Genomic DNA, 19,538 nt, shown 5'->3' with positions numbered 1-19,538 from the left:
AGTACATGCAATTTACTCCTTAGACCTCCCTAACACACAATCTTTATGCCTTTTTTATTTTATGTTGGTTAAGTTAGTGAAATATTAGGTTTTATACTTGGTCACAATAGTGATATGCTGGGAAACAGCATAGTCAGAATTCATACAAATTCTTCAATTAGACCTATTTACACGTTTAAAACTTAAAATAACAATAACTTATCCAACATATAAGAATGAGATGTGATTAGAATTTACTTCAAAATTATTTCTATTGTTCATGATGCACAATTTACAAAAATTTACAACCCATTGAAATAAATACAAAAATCTAGGTAACACGTTCATCTTCACTGAATTAATATGTCCGGTCAAAGAGAGAGGAAGAGGTGACCAACAAACCTTGGAAAGATCTAGGCAATTACATGAAGTTATTACTCCTAAATATTTAAAACTATGAAGAGCAACTTTAAACATTGAAGCACCAATTGGTAAATCAGAAATTGGGACGTTTGTAAGGTATATCTCATTGGTATAGATAGACAGACAGAAGAATAGACTGATAGATAGACAGACAGACAGACTGACAGAAGTATAGATAGACAGATAGAAAGTCAGTCAGACAGACAGAAGTACAGACAGACAGAATTATAGATGGATAGACTGACAGAAAGACTAGATAGACAAAGGTATAGACAGACCAAAGTACGGATGGATGGATGTATCGATAGGTTTCAGTTCAGTCTGTGAGAGACTTCATATGAATAACACAGAATCACATAGAGGGGACATATTCTGTGCATAGACAGTAAAAGAAATGGACAGAGCTATCCCATTGACTTCAACGGCCGAAAATGAGGCCAATCAGAGGCACTCACTTCCTGATGGCTGAGCGAACTGCGCTGGCTCAGACTGAGTTTGACGATGTAGATGTGACGTAAGCGCCCTGTCTGACAGCTGTAAGTCTTCTAGTAGTTGTGGAAAGTGAAATCTGAATCACGTTGTTTAAATATTTTCTCCCGTTGCTTTGGTTCACTATCGGCTTCTCCCCATTCTTCTCCCTTGACTTTATCGGACTTTATGTATCCACGTCCCTCCGACTGTCTCATAGACAGTAAAAGATTGTTTCTGAGCGTCTCCTCCTGTCTATGCGGTAATTTCTCAACTGTGCATCAGAGTTGCGTTGGTTATGACGCAATCATTAGCCTATTCTTACAAAAACAGGGATAGTGTAAGATACAAGGTAATGGAGCCTTTTATACATTGTCGTGTTTCTTTAGAAATAAACAATGGAGTCTTTAAACGCCTCAGATGTAAAGTTATTCACTGTCAAAGTGACTCAAAAATGAATGGGAGTCAATGGGATGCTAACAGCAGGTGATGGCTTGGTTAGCAATGGGTAGTACCCTATGGGTGGAACGCTTTCTGGTCACAATTGTGACCGTCTTCATTTATCTGCAGCCTGACAACAGAATAAACCATGTATTAATATAATTTCGATATATATATGTATAGATAACCCTTTCATGATGATGTGTACAAAAAATTTATGAGATATTCAAAAATTAACTTAGAAAATGTTCCTGTCATTTCTGAGCTTTCATGCTGTCATTGTGTTAAGATGGCAGTACCAATAAACAAATGTGTGTGTGGTCACATGACCAAACTACCCAACAATGTTAGACCTGCCCAGAACTCATCTTAAATGTGTATTATACATGAATATTTGCTTCATAAAATAATTTCCTTTTAATACCACACTAAAATATGCGAGGAAAATTTACGGTCACAATTGTCACACACTACGATCAGTTTTAAGTGTGTAACTATTGTATATCGACATGAAAATCAACTCAAAATCACCTACATAAAGAAGAAATTCAGATCATCAAATTCAATATTCTAAAATTCAAACCGCAGAAATTCAGATCTTAAAGAAAGTAAGGGAAGAGTAAAGGATGTCAGAGAAGTCAAACGGAGCACCATCTGATCATTTCATTTCCTATTTGTAATGGAATAAAGAGAAAGGATCAAACGGCCCTTTTATAGTTTTTTGTTTTGGAGTAAAACAGTTCACATTATTAGCTCCATAATGACATGGCACCCCAAACCATCACTGACAGGAAACTTTACACTGGACCTGGAACAACGTGGATTGTGTGCCTCTTCTCTCTTCCTCCAGACTCTGGGACCCTGATTTCCAAAGAAAATGAAAAATTTACTTTCATCAGAGAACATAACTTTGGACCACTCAGCAGTCCTTTTATGCTTCTGACGCTGTCTGTTGTTCAAGAGTGAATCTTTGTGAATCTCCCACACATTTTTTGAATGGGTTTTGTTTTACAATCCTCACCAGGGTGCGGTTATCCCTATTGCTTGAACACTTTTTTTCTGCCACATCTTTTCCTTCCCCTCACCTCTCTATCAATGTGCTTGGATACAGAGCTCTGTGAACAGCCAGCCTCTTTTGCAATGACCTTTTGTGTCTTGCCCTCTTTGTATAAGGTGTCAATGGTCATCTTTTGGACAACTGTAAAATCAGCAGTCTTCCCCATGATTGTGTAGTCTACAGAACTAGACTTAGAGAACATTTAAAGCCTTTTTAGGTTTTGCAGTTTTTTTTAAATAGTTAATTATCTATTTAGAGTGTGGCACCAGGTGTCTTCAATTTTTTTATTGAACCTTTTCACAATATTCTACTTTTCTGAGATACTGAATTTAGGATTTTCCTTGGTTGTCAGGTAAATAATTAAAATTAAAAGAAATAAACATTCAGTCTGTGTGTAATGAATTAATATAGTATACACGTTTTGCTTTATATAGATTTATGATTTTATATATATATATATATATATATATATATATATATATATATATATATATATATATATATACATACAGGTCCTTCTCAAAAATTAGCATATTGTGATAGTTAATTATTTTCCATAATGTAATGATAAAAATTTAACGTTCATATATTTTAGAAGCATTGAACACCAACTGAAATATTTCAGGTCTTTTATTGTTTTAATTCTGATGATTTTGGCATACAGCTCATGAAAACCCAAAATTCCTGTCTCAAAAAATTAGCATATTTCATCCGACCAATAAAAGAAAAGTGTTTTTAACACAAAGTCAACCTTCAAATAATTATGTTCAGTTATATCCTTTTGCAGAAATGACTGCTTCAATGCGGCGGGGCATGGAGGCGATCAGCCTGTGGCCCTGCTGAGGTGTTATGGAGGCCCAGGATGCTTCGATAGCGGCCTTAAGCTCATCCAGAGTGTTGGGTCTTGCGTCTCTCAACTTTCTCTTCACAATATCCCACAGATTCTCTATGGGGTTCAGGTCAGGAGTGTTGGCAGGCCAGTTGAGCACAGTAATACCATGGTCAGTACACCATTTATCAGTGGTTTTGACACTGTGAGCAGGTGCCAGGTCGTGCTGAAAAACGAAATCTTCATCTCCATAAAGCTTTTCAGCAGATGAAAGCATGAAGTGCTCCAAAATCTCCTGATAGCTAGCTGCATTGACCCTGCCCTTGATAAAACACTAGGGGTGTGCATTGGCACCTTCACGGTTCGGTTCGATTACGATTCACCAGGTAACGATTCGATTCTACGATGCATTGCGATGCATCAAAATTCTACTGCACACAAGGCACATTTTCCATCAGTCATGAGGCAATACAAGCAGATATTAAACAACAGATTTTATTGGCTGCTATGCGTCTCCTGTATCTTTGACATAAAAGTTATTAAATAAAATAAAATGTAATTAAATAAAATGTAATTAAATCAAAATAAATGGTACAGGGTATTGGATATGGCATTTTCAAACCTGAAAAAGAAAACAATCAAAATCACTGCTTTCAGTGCTTTTTATTTATTTATTTTTACACACTGTGAAATAGCAGCTCTAAGACAGGGCACTTCCTGAAGTCCTGTGCAAATATTAAAATAATAAGTAACCCTATTTTAACAACAACCACCCAGGAATAAAAATATTCTATGCAACAACACACAGTAACCACTTATTACTGTGAAACTTTTTCAAGTAGTAAAGTAAAGTGCAAACTATTCTCAACAGCTTTAAGACAATGACAATTATATGCCTGTCCTGATCCTACCATCACATCAGCTGCATACAATAAAATATTAAGATGTGAAATACGGTAATGTCGGTAGCTTATACCGGCGCTCAATTGTTTTAAGCAAGTGGTGAAACCCCGCATTTTCTACCACAGAATAGGGTCGTAGTAGCCTGACAAGCCAGACCCACATCAAGATGTTTGGTCTGGAAACTCACCATTGACAGGGCTCAATCTGAGGGGCGGGATAAACGGTTGTCTTTCAAACTCCCTCTGCACGCGATAGGATAGCGCTACCACCAACCAGAGCAACGAAGGTGAAACAGAGCTTGTTGATAGATTAAACATTTGCCGTTTCCGGTCGGCTAAACTCAGAACACATCTTCCCTTTTTAAGAATGACTTCAGTGCCGTTCTTTTCTCAGAGAAAAGCTTAACTCCAAGTCTTCCAGAATCGCAGTCAAAACTGATTCGAAAGACCGTTTTCTGTGTTTACTGGAAGCACGCAAACGCAACACGGCCGTCGTCATTATGGCCCCGCCCGCCGACTCTATACACGATGTGATTGGCCCATCCAGAGTGAGGGGAATACAGCTCAGAAGGGTATTGAGAGTTCCTAGACGACACTTGCGGGCAGATTAAATTTGCAGCCGCTAGGGTGCGTCTAAATTTCTAGGCTAGGGTCGTAGATCCTTTGCTATAAAACATGCCACAGATCGTGTGATCCTCTTTACTCTCTTGGAGTTGTGTGGCAATGTTGACACTAGCGACTCGTCAATTCTTGGCTGGGATTTGTCGACTTTTTGTGTTGTTGTTGAAGTTAACTCAGGATGCTAACGATCGGCATGGTTTGTAAGGTTAGTTGTATTGCCAACGTGCTTTATTTAAGTGTGGCAGATTTTACACACCGTGTAAGACTTGTCTAGTTTCCCATTTACTTCATGAAATCCGAAATGTGCCCAGATGTCCGTTTTCCAAGCTTTGGGCGCGTTTTTAATAACCTGTCTATCGCGGTCATCTCCCTCCGCCTCAGCCATCTTGCTTGTTGTTGTGGTTATTCTTCCGGAACCGGAAGTATTTGAAACTTCACAACTTTATCGTTCGCCAGAAAATAAACAGTGACGTAATCGATTATGGCATTTTGCCGCATCGATGTTGAATCGTTCATGCCCTGCATCACGATGCATCGCCGAATCGATTATTGTTGACACCCCTATAAAACACAGTGGACCAACACCAGCAGCTGACATGGCACCCCAGACCATCACTGACTGTGGGTACTTGACACTGGACTTCAGGCATTTTGGCATTTCCTTCTCCCCAGTCTTCCTCCAGACTCTGGCACCTTGATTTCCGAATGTCTCGCAAAATTTGAGCAACAGTCCAGTGCTGCTTCTCTGTTGCCCAGGTCAGGCGCTTCTGCCGCTGTTTCTGGTTCAAAAGTGGCTTGACCTGGGGAATGCGGCACCTGTAGCCCATTTCCTGCACACGCCTGTGCACGGTGGCTCTGGATCCTGGTCCTTCTCCACAATCTTCCTTAGGGTCCGGTCACCTCTTCTCATTGTGCAGCGTTTTTTGCCACACTTTTTTCCTTCCCACAGACTTCCCACTGAGGTGCCTTGATACAGCACTCTGGGAACAGCCTATTCGTTCAGAAATTAATTTCTGTGTCTTACACTCTCGCTTGAGGGTGTCAATGATGGCCTTCTGGACAGCAGTCAGGTCAGCAGTCTTACCAATGATTGCGGTTTTGATTAATGAACAAGGCTGGGAGTTTTTAAAAGCCTCAGGAATATTTGCAGGTGTTTAGAGTTAATTAGTTTATTCAGATGATTAGGTTAATAGCTTGTTTAGAGAACATTTTCATGATATGCTAATTTTTTGAGACAGGAATTTTGGGTTTTCATGAGCTGTATGCCAAAATCATCAGTATTAAAACAATAAAAGACCTGAAATATTTCAGTTGGTATGCAATGAATCTAAAATATATGAAAGTTTAATTTTTATCATTACATTATGGAAAATAATTAACTTTATCGCAATATGCTAATTTTTTTAGAAGGACCTGTATGTATGTATGTATGTATATACAAAAGTAATAAGCATGCATGAGTCTCAACTACTTTAATAAATTGCATTAGCCTATATCACAAACATATCAGCCATATGTAGGTAAATTTTGGCAGATCTTTCTGTTTGAATAAGCAATAGAAGGTGAAAGAAGTGTTTGTTATAACCTTTTTGAACCATTCATTATTTTTGCAGTGCTTTTTTGGTGATTCTAAAGCCTACCTACACCCTGACAACTATAGTAACAATTAATCACCTTATTACACAACTGTACATTGTAATAACAGTTATAATGTTATTACATAGCAGATTGACTGTAAATCGTTTTGATTTTCTTTCTTTTTTTTTGCAGCCAAAAGGCAGGACCATTAAAAAGAACTGTCTTGACAGTTTTGCACGGTCATGAGCATACGGGCAGTCTGTAACTCTGGAGCTTAATTGCTGTGCCCCCTTCATATATCATGTATTTACTACTGCTGGGATTTACTAGCAACACCGCATGACACTCACAGTCAGTTTTTCCATTCCCTCTATTCCAGCTGCCCATTCCTGGCATCAAACCTGACTCCTGCCATTCCGGCCATCGGAGGAGTGCTGTTTGTCTTCGTGATGGGAATGCTCCTCCGGGCGAGCTTCAGCGACCCGGGCGTCCTGCCCAGGGCCACACCAGAGGAAGCAGCAGACATCGAGAGGCAGATAGGTGGGAGGAAATGCCAAGATGATCGCTCTTCCTGTCTGTCTTTGCCTGTTCTATTCTTTTCTCATGGAGCTGAATTTGCAGGCTTCGGTTGCAGATCTGTGGAATGCTCTTCTGAGGATTCTCACAGTAAATGGAGACAGAAGACATTTGATGTTATTCTCTCTTCTCATTTGATATGAATAATGCATGCTCTCTCAGGTTTGCTGTCAGCACACCCAGAGTAATATAAAATCTGCTGAAATATTCATCCCTAGCAAAGATTCATGGTCCCTCAAAGTATTTGTTCATGTTATTCAGTCTGATAGTTTAATCAGTCACAATTTAATGGTTGTTCATAAGTTGCTTTGGGCATTATTAAAGGGCCAGCAAGAACCACACTGTCAGAGTTAACAGTACTTTCTTACTATATTCAGAATTGTACTGTGAAATCACTGCAGGCCAAGCCATTTTATGCCATAACACAACAAAAATTACTGGAGACTGGAGATTTTTCTCAGAGTGCAGGTTGATTTAATTTGCTTGCATATGAATTGCTGGTTATAATTGAATGGAGCTACTGCTATAATGACTTTGCTGGGCTCTCGTTGGGACAGAATTTAGTGGACCCCAGTGGTGAGAAATTGAAATCACTGGGGCTGAGCCAGGAAGTGCACTTTAGCTCAGGTTTGCCATCTCGGGATATGGAGTTATGTGTCCCTGCTGTTCGTATGAATAATAGAGTAGCAAGTAAACACTGCTGTGAGCCCCAGCAGCGCTGTGTGCTGCTTAGAAGATGCATGGCGTGTTGAGGGTCACATAAGAAGGGACCCCATTAAAGCAATAGTTTACTCTAAAATGAAATTTCTCACCCTTAAAACCCATGCAACGTTTCTTCTATGGAACACAAATGGGAAGTTTTGAAGAATGTCTGTCAAACTCTAAAATGATAATAAAAAGCACCATTAAAGCACTGTCATATTATAGCTTTGTGTGAGGGACAGATTGGAACTTAAATTTAAGGGGGTGATGAATTGAGAAATCAACTTTCCCTTGAGCTTTTGATGTATGAAAGGTCATGGTAATATAAGAATATCCTGTAACTTCCTTTTTAGTTAAAAAAACAAGATTATATATTTAGAGACACCAGGCTGTCCTGTGCTTCATACTGACGTCATTGCGCGACGAAACACCGCCTATACAGCGTGTCTAATCCAGTAGCCTCCCACTGACTCATGGAGGGCTTGTGCTAGCTGGTCAACAACAATTTCGTGCCGAGGAACATTAAGATATTGCATTATTCCTGGTTGTGGAAGAACACAGTCGCTGCATAAGCTTTCTTTGGATCCTAATATTAGGAATGTGTGGTTGAACTTTATTTTTAATGAAGTTCCAGCTCACATGGGGAATACAGTGGTGTTCACTTCATTTCACTGTGGGATCGTTTTTAAACAAATCTCCGGTCGATGCTGGATTTGGATCTGACAGGAATGGTGCAACGCACTTATGTGAGTTATAGATCGTTTTGCTTTTGTGTACGTGTCTAACAGAAACATACCTTTAGCACGCTGGACTCAGACACGTATGGGCCAGGGCTCGCAAAGCCCGGCAGGCCGATAAATCATTATATTCCGTTCTTGTTCCATCCGCTATTCTCTCTCTCTCTCGTTGACATCTGGAGGGCGGCGCGCGCACGCACATGTATGTGTTTGCGCAGTTCGCGATTATCGTCCAATCTTGCGGGCTATGTGTAATATAAAAATAATAGTCCAATCAATCGTGGGTTGATGACAAATAAAGAAATAAATCATTGTGTTGTTTGATAAAGACGTTTACGAGCCCTGTGGTCGAGAGAATCATTCTGGTTGCTGCTTCTCCCTCAATCTCTCCTCTCCCTCGTGAACTGACAGCGGAGCTTAAGCTCATTAAATATGCAAATCTTATCAAATCCTAGCCGTGGGCGTTTATGTCCAAGTCTCCAATGCGTCACGCTCATCAAAACCCAGCGTTGTGGATAGAGCCTCAAAACCAGTGTATAAAATAGCCTATTACTTATGATGTTTTTTAATCTAAAAACCACACAAACATAATTATTTTTTCTCAGACAACAATATAAAAAAATAAAAAAATGAAAATGTGATGTTTCTCTGCTTACCCCCAGTGCATCCAAGATGTAGGTGTCTTTGTTTCTTCAAATGAAGATTTTTAACTTCAACCGTTGCAGTCTGCCAGTCATAATGCATGAGTGGGTAACAATTCTATGATTATAGTAAAAAACAAAACTTGCTTAAACAAAATGCACATGCACATTTCTGTGAGAAACCGAACAGTATTTATCTTTGTTTTACCTCATATCCAGACGAATCTCATCTAGTGTCCCCACCTGCTATTACTTCCGTCTAGTAAGGTCAAACTGGTGCGATCATTCATATATATATATATATATATATATATATATATATATATATATATATATATATATATATATATATATATATATATATATATATATATATATATATATATAAGAAACAGAAACAGATCGGTTTGTGTCTTAAGACATCAATGTGGCATCACGAGCGGCAGGGTTTGATGCACTTGGGGGTAAGTAGATAAACATCACATTTTTAATTTTTTACCTGCAAGATCTTCCGACCGCCACTCATCCTTTAAGGAATTTAACCAAAGCTCTAATATAGACTAGCTGACACCACTGATGCCAAGTTTCACTGGTTCTTATGTATCTTGTAAGCAAGCATCATTGACATCAATTATAATGTTTTGAAAGAAGTATCCTATGCTCACCATGGCTGCATTTAATCAAATATACATTAAAAACAGTAATACTGTGAAATATCATTCATTTTAAAATAACTATTTTCTGTTTGAATATTTTTTTTAAATGTCATTCGTTTTCTACATCATTACTACAGTCCCATTCTAATATGATGATTTGCTGCTCAACAAACATTACTTGTTATAATATCAATATTTTTAATTATGTTTGTGAAAACTATAGGATTTTTCAGGACAAAATATACTGTATTTGAAATTGATTTCTTTCATGATCAGGTAAAGGTCTATACTTTTTAATGTTGAGCAATTTAAGGAATCCATGCTGAAAACAAGTTTTAATAAATAAATAAAAAATCGTACGGACCGATTTATGGTAGTGTATTGAGAGCTTAAGTGCACAGAAAGATTTTCAGTTAATAACAGTATAAATGTTTTTAAACATAATTTAGTAATGGTGTTTTGTGTCTGTATAATATTCGTTTAGTTTTAAATAAGTAATTTTATAAAAATTACTAAATTACCATGTAATAAAAAATATTACATGATGTTGATTACCACGGACAATAATTTTGATTCACCCTTCATTTTCTAAACATTAATGTACAGTAATGCTTGCATGTTTGATGTTTGTGGAGCAAGTCCAAATAACCAATGGATACTTCTGAAATAACAGCTACTATTCATGATATAAATCTAGTCTAAGCAGCATTACACATATGTACATTTGAGTTTTAGACAACTCATCCAGCAATTAAACCATCCAAACAACTTTTCCCCATCGACTTAGTAGTAGTAATCAACAGCATGACAAAGAAGTTGAGTTCCTGGAACATTCTTTTATACTGACATACCATAGAGGACATCCTCATCTTTTTTGATTTTCTGCTAGAATGGATCTCTGAATCGGTCTCGGGTCTGTTCTGGTTTTACAGATGCGACCAACGGCCCGAGCGGCCCAGGCTACAGACCGCCGCCCAGAACCAGAGAGGTGGTGATTAATGGTCAAACAGTCAAGCTCAAATACTGTTTTACCTGCAAGATCTTCCGACCGCCACGGGCATCACACTGCAGCCTGTGTGACAACTGTGTGGGTAAGCGTGTGTGTACTGTGTCTGCAAACATGTTTATATAATAGTCAGCATCACGCAAAGAAGTGCTAACATTGTGCATTTCTCCTCAGAGAGGTTTGATCATCACTGCCCGTGGGTCGGCAACTGTGTGGGGAGGAGGAACTATCGCTTCTTCTACCTGTTCATCCTCTCACTCTCCTTCCTCACCATCTTCATATTCGCCTTTGTCATCACGCACGTAATACTGAGTAAGAGAGCTGACCGCCTACTTCCTTATATAACTTCACCCCTCAGTCCCAAAACACATGACAGATCTTATCCTACCTTATTCATTTAACAGTGTTGGCAGAACAAACCAGTGACTTAGCAGGCACTTCATATAAAGACCATTTTAGGGGTTTCCATCATGGAATCATTTTATGGATAGTTTTATTTTACTTTTCAAATACATTTTTAATGTTAATAACTCACTATTGACTGATTTTTCTGGCTTTCTGTGTTTTCACTGTTATACTGTAGGGGATGCTATGACACGTCTTTTGAAAGAGTACTGAATTTCCTAATCAAAACACATGTGAAAAAGATGCAGAAACAAGAAATATCATATGTAATTATATGCATATGTAAAATGCAATCACCAACATTAAACTGTATGTATATCAAAACATACTGATAATGTTGATAATGTAACTGAATGAAATTTGAAGTTTCGAGGGTTTTCTCAGCTTTTTGCTCAATTTTGCTCAAAAACACTGACGGTGTAGCCTAGAAATCTAGACGCAACCTAGGAGCCATAAATCTAATCTGCTGCGAGTACCGTCTAGCATCTCTCAATACACGTCTGAGCTGTAGAAACCAAACTCTGGTCAGGCCAATCACATCGTGTATAGAGTCAGTGGGCAGGGCTTAACATAATGGCGGCCGAGTTGCGCTTGCGTGCTACTAGTAAACACAGACACTGGCAAACGGTGGTCTTTCGAAGCAGCTTTGACCGCAAATCTGGAAGACTTGGAGTTGAGCTTTTCTCTGAGAAAAGAACAAAGAATGGCACTGAAGTCATTCTTAAAAAGGGAAGATGTGTTCGGAGTTTTGCCGACCGGATACGGCGAATGTTTAATCTGTCAACTAGCTTCGCTTCACCTTCATTGCTCTGGTTGGTGGTAGCGCTATCCTATCGCATGCAGAGGGAGTTTGAAAGACAACCGCTTATCCCGCCCCTCGGATTGAGCCCTGTCAATGGTGGCTTGTCAGGCTACTGACGGTGGCTGGCAATTTAAAAAAAAAAAAATGCTGTCCGATGGGAAAGAGTTAAACAGCTCATAGAATACATCACTTTCTCTTTATTTATACCACAGTCTGTCTAAATACTCGATTCTGATAGGCTGGAATGTAAACTGTTAAAGGGTTAGTTTACCCAAAAATTAAATTGATGTCATTAATGACTCACCCTAATGCCGTTCCACACCCGTAAGACCTCCGTTCATCTTCGGAACACAGTTTAAGATATATTTTATATTTTAGTCCTAGAGCATATGCAGTCTATGCACACTTTACTGTCCATGTCCAGAAAGCTAATAAAAACATCATCAAAGTAGTCCATATGTGACATCAGTTAGCTAATTAGAATCTCTTGAGCATCAAAAATTCATTTTGGTCCAAAAATAACAAAAACTACGATGTTATTATCCAAACTGCTGAAATCACGTGACATTGGCGACTACACATATCTACAAAAGTTTTTTTATATATATATATATATATATATATATATATATATATATATATATATATATATATATATATATATCTATATATATATATATATATCTATATATATATATATATATATATATCTATATCTATATCTATATCTATATCTATATCTATATATATATATATATATATATATATATAAATAATACTTTGTTTGTAGATATGTGTAGTAGTTGTATAAATAATAATTACTTAATTAATATGGGTGATTTAATTCATTATGTGCAATAGTGAATAAAACCTGTGAGGTTGTTCAATTTATAACAATTTGGTGTTGTGACAAGCCTAAATAGTTTTTTTTTTAAATAGTATATGGTTTAGTTATGTTTTTAAGTACATTTTGATTAAATGCTATTGAGCTTTTGATTAAATTACAGAAACAATGTTTTATTTTTTCATTGCGACTAAGCAGAATGAAGCTCATTATATGAATAAATATAATGATTTCCCAATAAATGAGGGGCAAAAAAACTTGAGAGGGCAGAAGCTTGTGTACCAGTCATCAGTGTTGGGTGTAACTAGTTACTAAGTAATTAGTTACTGTAATTTAATTACTTTTCCCTTGAAAAAGTAAAGTAAGGGATTACTCTTATTTTTTCTGTAATTTAATTACAGTTACTACCAGTTGTAATTGAACTAAATACTAAATATAATTATACATAATTCAATAGTGGACTTAACATCAACATTTAAAGTCTAACTTTAAAATGCATGTTTTTATGTATCCTTCTCACATTTGTAATACTTTGGTCAGTTAATAAGAGTAATTTTTTGTAGTTTTATATTATGTATTTGAATGAATTAAGAGCCGTTTCATGTCTAACCTTGAACTCGGGGGTTGATGTAGAAAGTAATTGAAAAGTAATTAGTAATAAGTAATTAAATGCTTTTTGGAGAGAGTAATTTGTACAGTAATCTAATTACACTATTGAAGATGTAATTAGTAACTAGTAATTAATTACTTTTTTAGAGTAACTTACCCAACACTGCCAGTCATATTCAAAACATTTCAGAATCTTACTTTTGGTTAGTATTTGCACTAAAATACCTCTAGTACTGGTGCTTCATCACTGTAATGTGTATGGTATAGCTTCCCGCTATCGATCGGCTCCTCCTCTCGGCTGTTGACTGGCAGGAGGAAACTCTGAGCCTGCTGACAAAGCAGTTTCCTTCCTGGGCGAAGTGATGGAGAGGCTGTAAGCCTGAGCTCAGCTCTGTTTACTGCACAGAACTGATCAATCAGGCCATGAGGGCAGGGGCACTGTAGTGACAAATGGCTCCTGTAAGATTTTTATTGGACAGGGCACACTCAGCTGCTTTATTTACCCATGAATCTCTCCTCAGATGCCCTCTGGAAACCATTAGCATTAAACACAGTGGCTGACTTTGAAGTAGTCCAGGAGGTGATTGCACTGGGAGTGTCAGAACAGTGGCATAGGGATCGTTTTAGTCTCTCTGGTGCACCAGTGATGACATCAAATTGGAATATCACGGTACTTTGGTACTGAAGGATTTTCATACACTTACAGATATTACTTATTCATATACTGTGGTTCTCCATGGTAATTCAGCAAACATGGTATTATAATGTACAACGTACTTACATGCCTTAGTCCTGGATAATACAGTTACAGAAGTGATATTGTTTGTTTATTGGTGTATTTAACCAGGGACAATACACATAAATAATACATGGAAAAAGTTTAAAATCTGTCAGATTTTGCCAGATTACTTTTTTTTTTTTTTGTCGTTCTTTCATGCTTTGCTTCATCTATGATAAACAGACATTCACTTGCATAGTGTGTTTTTGTTTGTTTTGGGGGCGGAGCAATGACGGGAGGGGTGTGTTTGTTTGGGTTGATTTCAGATATCAACAGTGTTTCAAAGAAATCGTTTACTGCACCTTTAAAGACAGTACTCTTATTGTGATGTTGACTAAAATACTAAAGCACATAAAGTACTTGATTTATAATTTTACCCGCAACATGCTATTTGATATTACATTTGCAGTTATTTTACCATATACATTTTATATTACAACTTATCATTACAAATGGACAATTACATTTATATTTAAATTCAAGTTTAAAAAAAAATATTATTTTAGTTTACCATAAATGCTTGAAAGTACAACTGGCAGTTAACTTTAACAAGATTTCAAAAATTACATATAAATATGTACTTAAGTCCTACTTAAGTGTCAAAAATCACTGTTAATTAATTGCATTTTATAATAATTGAAATGGATAAATTTTCTTTTAATTGTTAATAACATGCTGTTGTCTGAAAACCCTACATTCAGTTTGCACAAGCATGTTCTTTTAAACTATACTATTTCCATATTAAAGGGTTAGTTCACCCAAAAATTTAAGTTATCCCATAATTTACTCACCCTCAAGCCACGACTATATGACTTTCTTCATTTAGCCAAACACAATATTTAGAAAATGATCCTGGCTTTTCCATGCTTTATAATGGGAGTGAATGGTAACTTGGCCCAAAAAGTGCATCCATCCATCATACAAATAATCCATACAGCTTAATAAAGGCCTTCTGAAGTGAAGCGATGTGTTTTTGTTAGAGATGCACCAAAATGAAAATTCTGGATGCACTTGACCTAAAATGACTTTTAAAAAAAAAAAATTTATTGTTATTTTCTTATTTTAAATTATTATTATTATTATTATTATTATTATTATTATTATTATTATTATTATTATTTAGTTTTTTGTATAATTGTATTATTATTATTGGACTGCAATTAAATTAAATAATTTGACTAAATCTGAATTTTTAAAAAATACAGGTCAATAAAATGTTATTACCACAAGGATTTTGTTACTTCTCTTCCTGTGTTCCTGATTATTTTTTTTTATTTTTTTGTGCATCTTCGGATGCGGAGCTGCTTGTAAAGTTAAAAAAAAATGTTATTTGAGTGAGTGAAACCCAAGCGGCAACCTCCCCCAGGTTCTGTTGACGCCAATACGGAAGTAACTTAAACTCCAATTTCTCGACTGTCCACTAGGGACAGGCTCCAGAAGGGAGATGAATCTCATTGAGCCCCATGTTAAAATGTCCACGTTTACAGCCTGTTACAAATTGTGGTTTTGGTCTATATGGCTAATTTTGCCATTCATGACAACTGTGGGGGTACATTTTTTTTATAACTCATTTGTTTACATTATATAAAGCCTTAAAGTTCTGCATAATTAAGGATGTGGTTACTTTGAGTGACGGGTGGATAGACATTTATCCGCTGTCTGTTAGTCATCGTGTCATCTCAGCTCCGCCTACATCCCGCCTCTTAGCCCATTTTCTGTTATCCGTGACACGCGATGACGAGCTGCCAAGATGGCAACAGCCAGCTCGTCTCTACTTTACACTTCAGAACGGCTCTTCGGAATCCTATGGGTGACGTCACGGACACTACTGCGTCCATATTTTTTTACAGTCTATCTATGGTGAAACCTGAATGCTGAACACTGAGGGGCGGGGCAGTGCAGCATATATTTTCATCCTCATTTATCTTTCGGCCCCCCCAAAAAAAGCAATTTTCGGCAGCCCCAAAAAATATCCATAACATTCTAACTTGATATAAACTATAATCACTGGCTTCTGGTAAAAGCCATACGTGAGTCGAGTTCTGGCGGAAGAGTGAACTCTAAATTGACGCATGATATATTTGTTGATGAACGAGGAGGAAAACAAAACGTCAGTCAGAGGATTTCGTTATAAAAGAGGATGAGCTTGAGTTTGCTGCGCAGCCCTATTAGTTTGAACCGAGAGAGTTGTCTACTCTCACCTACGCTTACTCTACTCCTACATCGTTCGTCACAAGTCGGGCCAGAGGTCACTCTTTCACCAGAACTAGGCTTCTGTACGGCCGTTACCAGAAGCTAGTGAGTATAGATTATAAAGATATAAAACATAGATATATTTCTTACAAAAATGCATCGCTTCGCTTTATTAACCTCCTGGAGCCATATGGATTACTTAAGGGTGCTTTCACACCTACCTTGTTTGGTCCGGATTTTCAGACTTTTCAGGTTGGTACGAACCAAAATTACAGGTGTGAAACCTCCCCCGGACCATGGTCCGGACCAAACAGACAAAATTTGGTCCGACGAAAAGAGGTAGTCTCGGTCCGGACCAAACAGAACAAAGGTTCGGTTCGTTTCTTGTGTGAAAGCATTTTCTGTATCGTTCGGACTTTCAGACCATTTACAGGAAGTTCTGTTGTAGGATTAGTGAAAAAAACACAGATTAAACTCACAGCACACGTGAGCAGCAGTGATCGCACAGCATTTTAACCAGAACCGCTTGTGTACTCGTGTCAGCTCGCGTGAACAGCGTGCTCTGCTTGACTATATGAGTTTCGGTTTATTTATGAGACCGCTCCAGTTCATGTGCAACGCAAATGATCACTCCGACACGGGATGTCTGCTATATTATTTATTTAAGCTTATTTATTAAATTCAGGCAAACGATGAAACATTTATTAAAATTAAGATACAAAATAAAGCTTTCTACAAAACAAATCTTAAGTGGTCAAAATTATTTCTGACTCAATGTCTTTGACATATATTGCACATCTGTGCACGTTTCATAATCAATATAGCCTAGATGAAATTTAAAAATAACATTATAATATTTAAACATAACTATAAAATAAAATACATTGTTTGGCTAAAAAGCCTATCTTCTAGGAGCTCCTCCTTTCCTGTCGGCGCCGATAAAATGTTTGCACAACGAGGACGTTCATTTGGTGAATTTGCCTCGAGTATAGTTGGTGCTGCAGATAGTAATGCCATAATATTAACAGTATTGGCAACGATGCGTCTGTTCATTCATTCTTGTCAAAGTTAGCCGCTGAATTGACAACACACTGACATCAGACGCCCGTCCGCTATTAAACCAATCAATGTTAAGATGCAGCCCACATAGATGATGACGACAGGACGCCAGTGCGTCATGTAAAGTTCTTTGGTGCGCTAACATAACTGCAATGTGAAAGCAAACCAAAAAGAACCAAATGTCCAAACACAAACTTTGGTTCGGACCTTGGTGCGGACTTTCAGGTGTGAAAACGCCCTAAATGATGTATGGATGTGCTTTTTTGGGCTTCAAAATCCAAGTTACCATTCACTCCCATTAAAAAGCTTGGAAGAACCAGGAGATTTTTTAATTTAACACATCTCCCGATTGTGTTTGGCTGAAAGAAGAAAGTCATATACACCTAGGATGCCTTGATGGTGAGTAAATTATGGGATACATTTCATTTTTGGGTGAACTAACACTTTGAGTACTCTTTTTAAAAGGGGGGACAAGGAATTCTTTGCTATATATTAATTAGCGATATTTGCTAAGGCATCTAGGTATTCCATAAAGCGGTAGGATTAGTGTCTGCAGACATCTGGAAGACAGCACCTGGTTAATTTCTTATTCCAGTGACTCTTTGCTCAATATGCCGCCTGCTTTTTCTTTCGAGACTTGTGTTTCATGTTCCTGTGACAGTTTTTCTTTGTTACATAACCAGTGCTTTTTCCTGCAGGATCCAACAGGACTGGCTTTCTTAGTGCTCTCAAAGACAGCCCTGCCAGATATCCTTTCACTAATGTGTGTGTGTGGGAAGAGGCTGTGCAATAGGAGTCTATTTCTGGTTTTTCACACCTCTAGAACACAATTGCAGAAAAGCAGCCCACACTGACTTTCTCTGCATCTTCATTGCTATGCGTCTCTGTACCCCTCTCTTTTCAATGGAAAGAAATATGTTATTAAATATGGTCTGGGAAGTCTTTACATATCAGAGATTGGCTTGGGAAGGAACTGAAAGATAAAGATCTTCTGTCTGTTTGCGCAAATATGCAGAACAGTGATTTGTATTAGTGAGGGGACGTCGTCTCGCTGTCGTGTTCATTAGTGAGACTGCTTCCTGCTCATGGTCAATTATTAGCTTGTCATGCATCATTTATTATTTCATGATAGACTCTCTCATAAGCAAGAATGTCAACACATGCTAGTGCTAGCATAAACAACCGTTGCTGGGTGCAACTGCAAATTGTTATCTTAATCAGTGTTTTGTCTGATTTTTCAGTAAAGTAGTTGTGAAACAAATAATTCTTTTCAGGGATATGTTGAATTAAGTTCCTTTTTCCTTGTTTTAAGCATACATTTTGTTCGATTTATGCTTCAAGCTTATTATTTATTTGTTGTTAAAGGTGCACTATGTAGTACTTTTGCAGTAGTCCAAAAACCACCAGGCCAGTGTTATATATTTTGATCAGTTGAGTTCTTACAATATCCCAAATAATTCCAAGCAATTCCAAAATTGCTATTTTAACCAAGGAACCGGGACGTCTGAGGGAGCCTTCTATCCATCCATCCATCCATCCATCCATCCATCCATCCATCCATCCATCCATCCATCCATCCATCCATCCATCCATCCATCCATCCATCCATCCATCCATCCATCCATCCACAAACTTAAAAAAATCCATCCATTCATCCATCCAGCCAGCCACAAACTTAAAAAAAATCCATCCATCCAGCCACAAACTTTAAAAAAATCCATCCATCCAGCCATCCATCCTTCCACAAACTTAAAAAAAATCCATCCATACATCCATTCATCCATCCAGCCACAAACTTAAAAAAAATCCAATCCATCCATCCAGCAACGAACTTTAAAAAAATCCATCCATCCACCCATCCATCCATCCATCCATCCATCCATCCATCAAAAAATCCATCCATCAGCTTAAAAAAATTCCATCCATCCATCCATCCATCCATCCATCCACAATCCATCCATCCACAAACTTGAAAAAAAATCCATCCATCCACAAACTTAAAAAAATCCATCCATCCACAAACTTAAAAAAAAATCATCCATCCATTCATCCATCCAGCCACAAACTTAAAAAAATTCCATCCATCCATCCATCCATCCATCCATCCATTAGTCCATCCATCCATCCATCCATCCACAATCTTTAAAAAAATAATGTAGTTCAGGATTTTTTCTATTTGTATAAGCGGTATCATATAAAACAATTCCGTTGAAAAGTTTGGGGTCAATGCGG

At 37.5% G+C, this 19,538-nt stretch overlaps 1 protein-coding gene across 2 annotated transcripts in view; it reads left to right on the top strand.

Annotated features, from left to right (window-relative positions):
- The window catches only part of zdhhc14 (zinc finger DHHC-type palmitoyltransferase 14), a 51,276-nt gene that overhangs the window by 10,752 nt on the left and 20,986 nt on the right, over nt 1–19,538 (top strand). For both annotated transcript variants that reach the window (XM_067417333.1, XM_067417332.1), the window contains exons 2-5: nt 6,678–6,838; nt 10,543–10,701; nt 10,791–10,928; nt 18,005–18,053. In XM_067417333.1, coding sequence (XP_067273434.1) covers nt 6,678–6,838; nt 10,543–10,701; nt 10,791–10,928; nt 18,005–18,053 — 507 coding nt within the window. The remainder of the gene's footprint in view (nt 1–6,677; nt 6,839–10,542; nt 10,702–10,790; nt 10,929–18,004; nt 18,054–19,538) is intronic.

This window comes from Pseudorasbora parva, chromosome 15 (genome assembly GCF_024679245.1).
Source record: "Pseudorasbora parva isolate DD20220531a chromosome 15, ASM2467924v1, whole genome shotgun sequence".
Classification (NCBI taxonomy): domain Eukaryota; kingdom Metazoa; phylum Chordata; class Actinopteri; order Cypriniformes; family Gobionidae; genus Pseudorasbora; species Pseudorasbora parva.
This window is presented reverse-complemented; position numbering and strand designations above follow the sequence as displayed.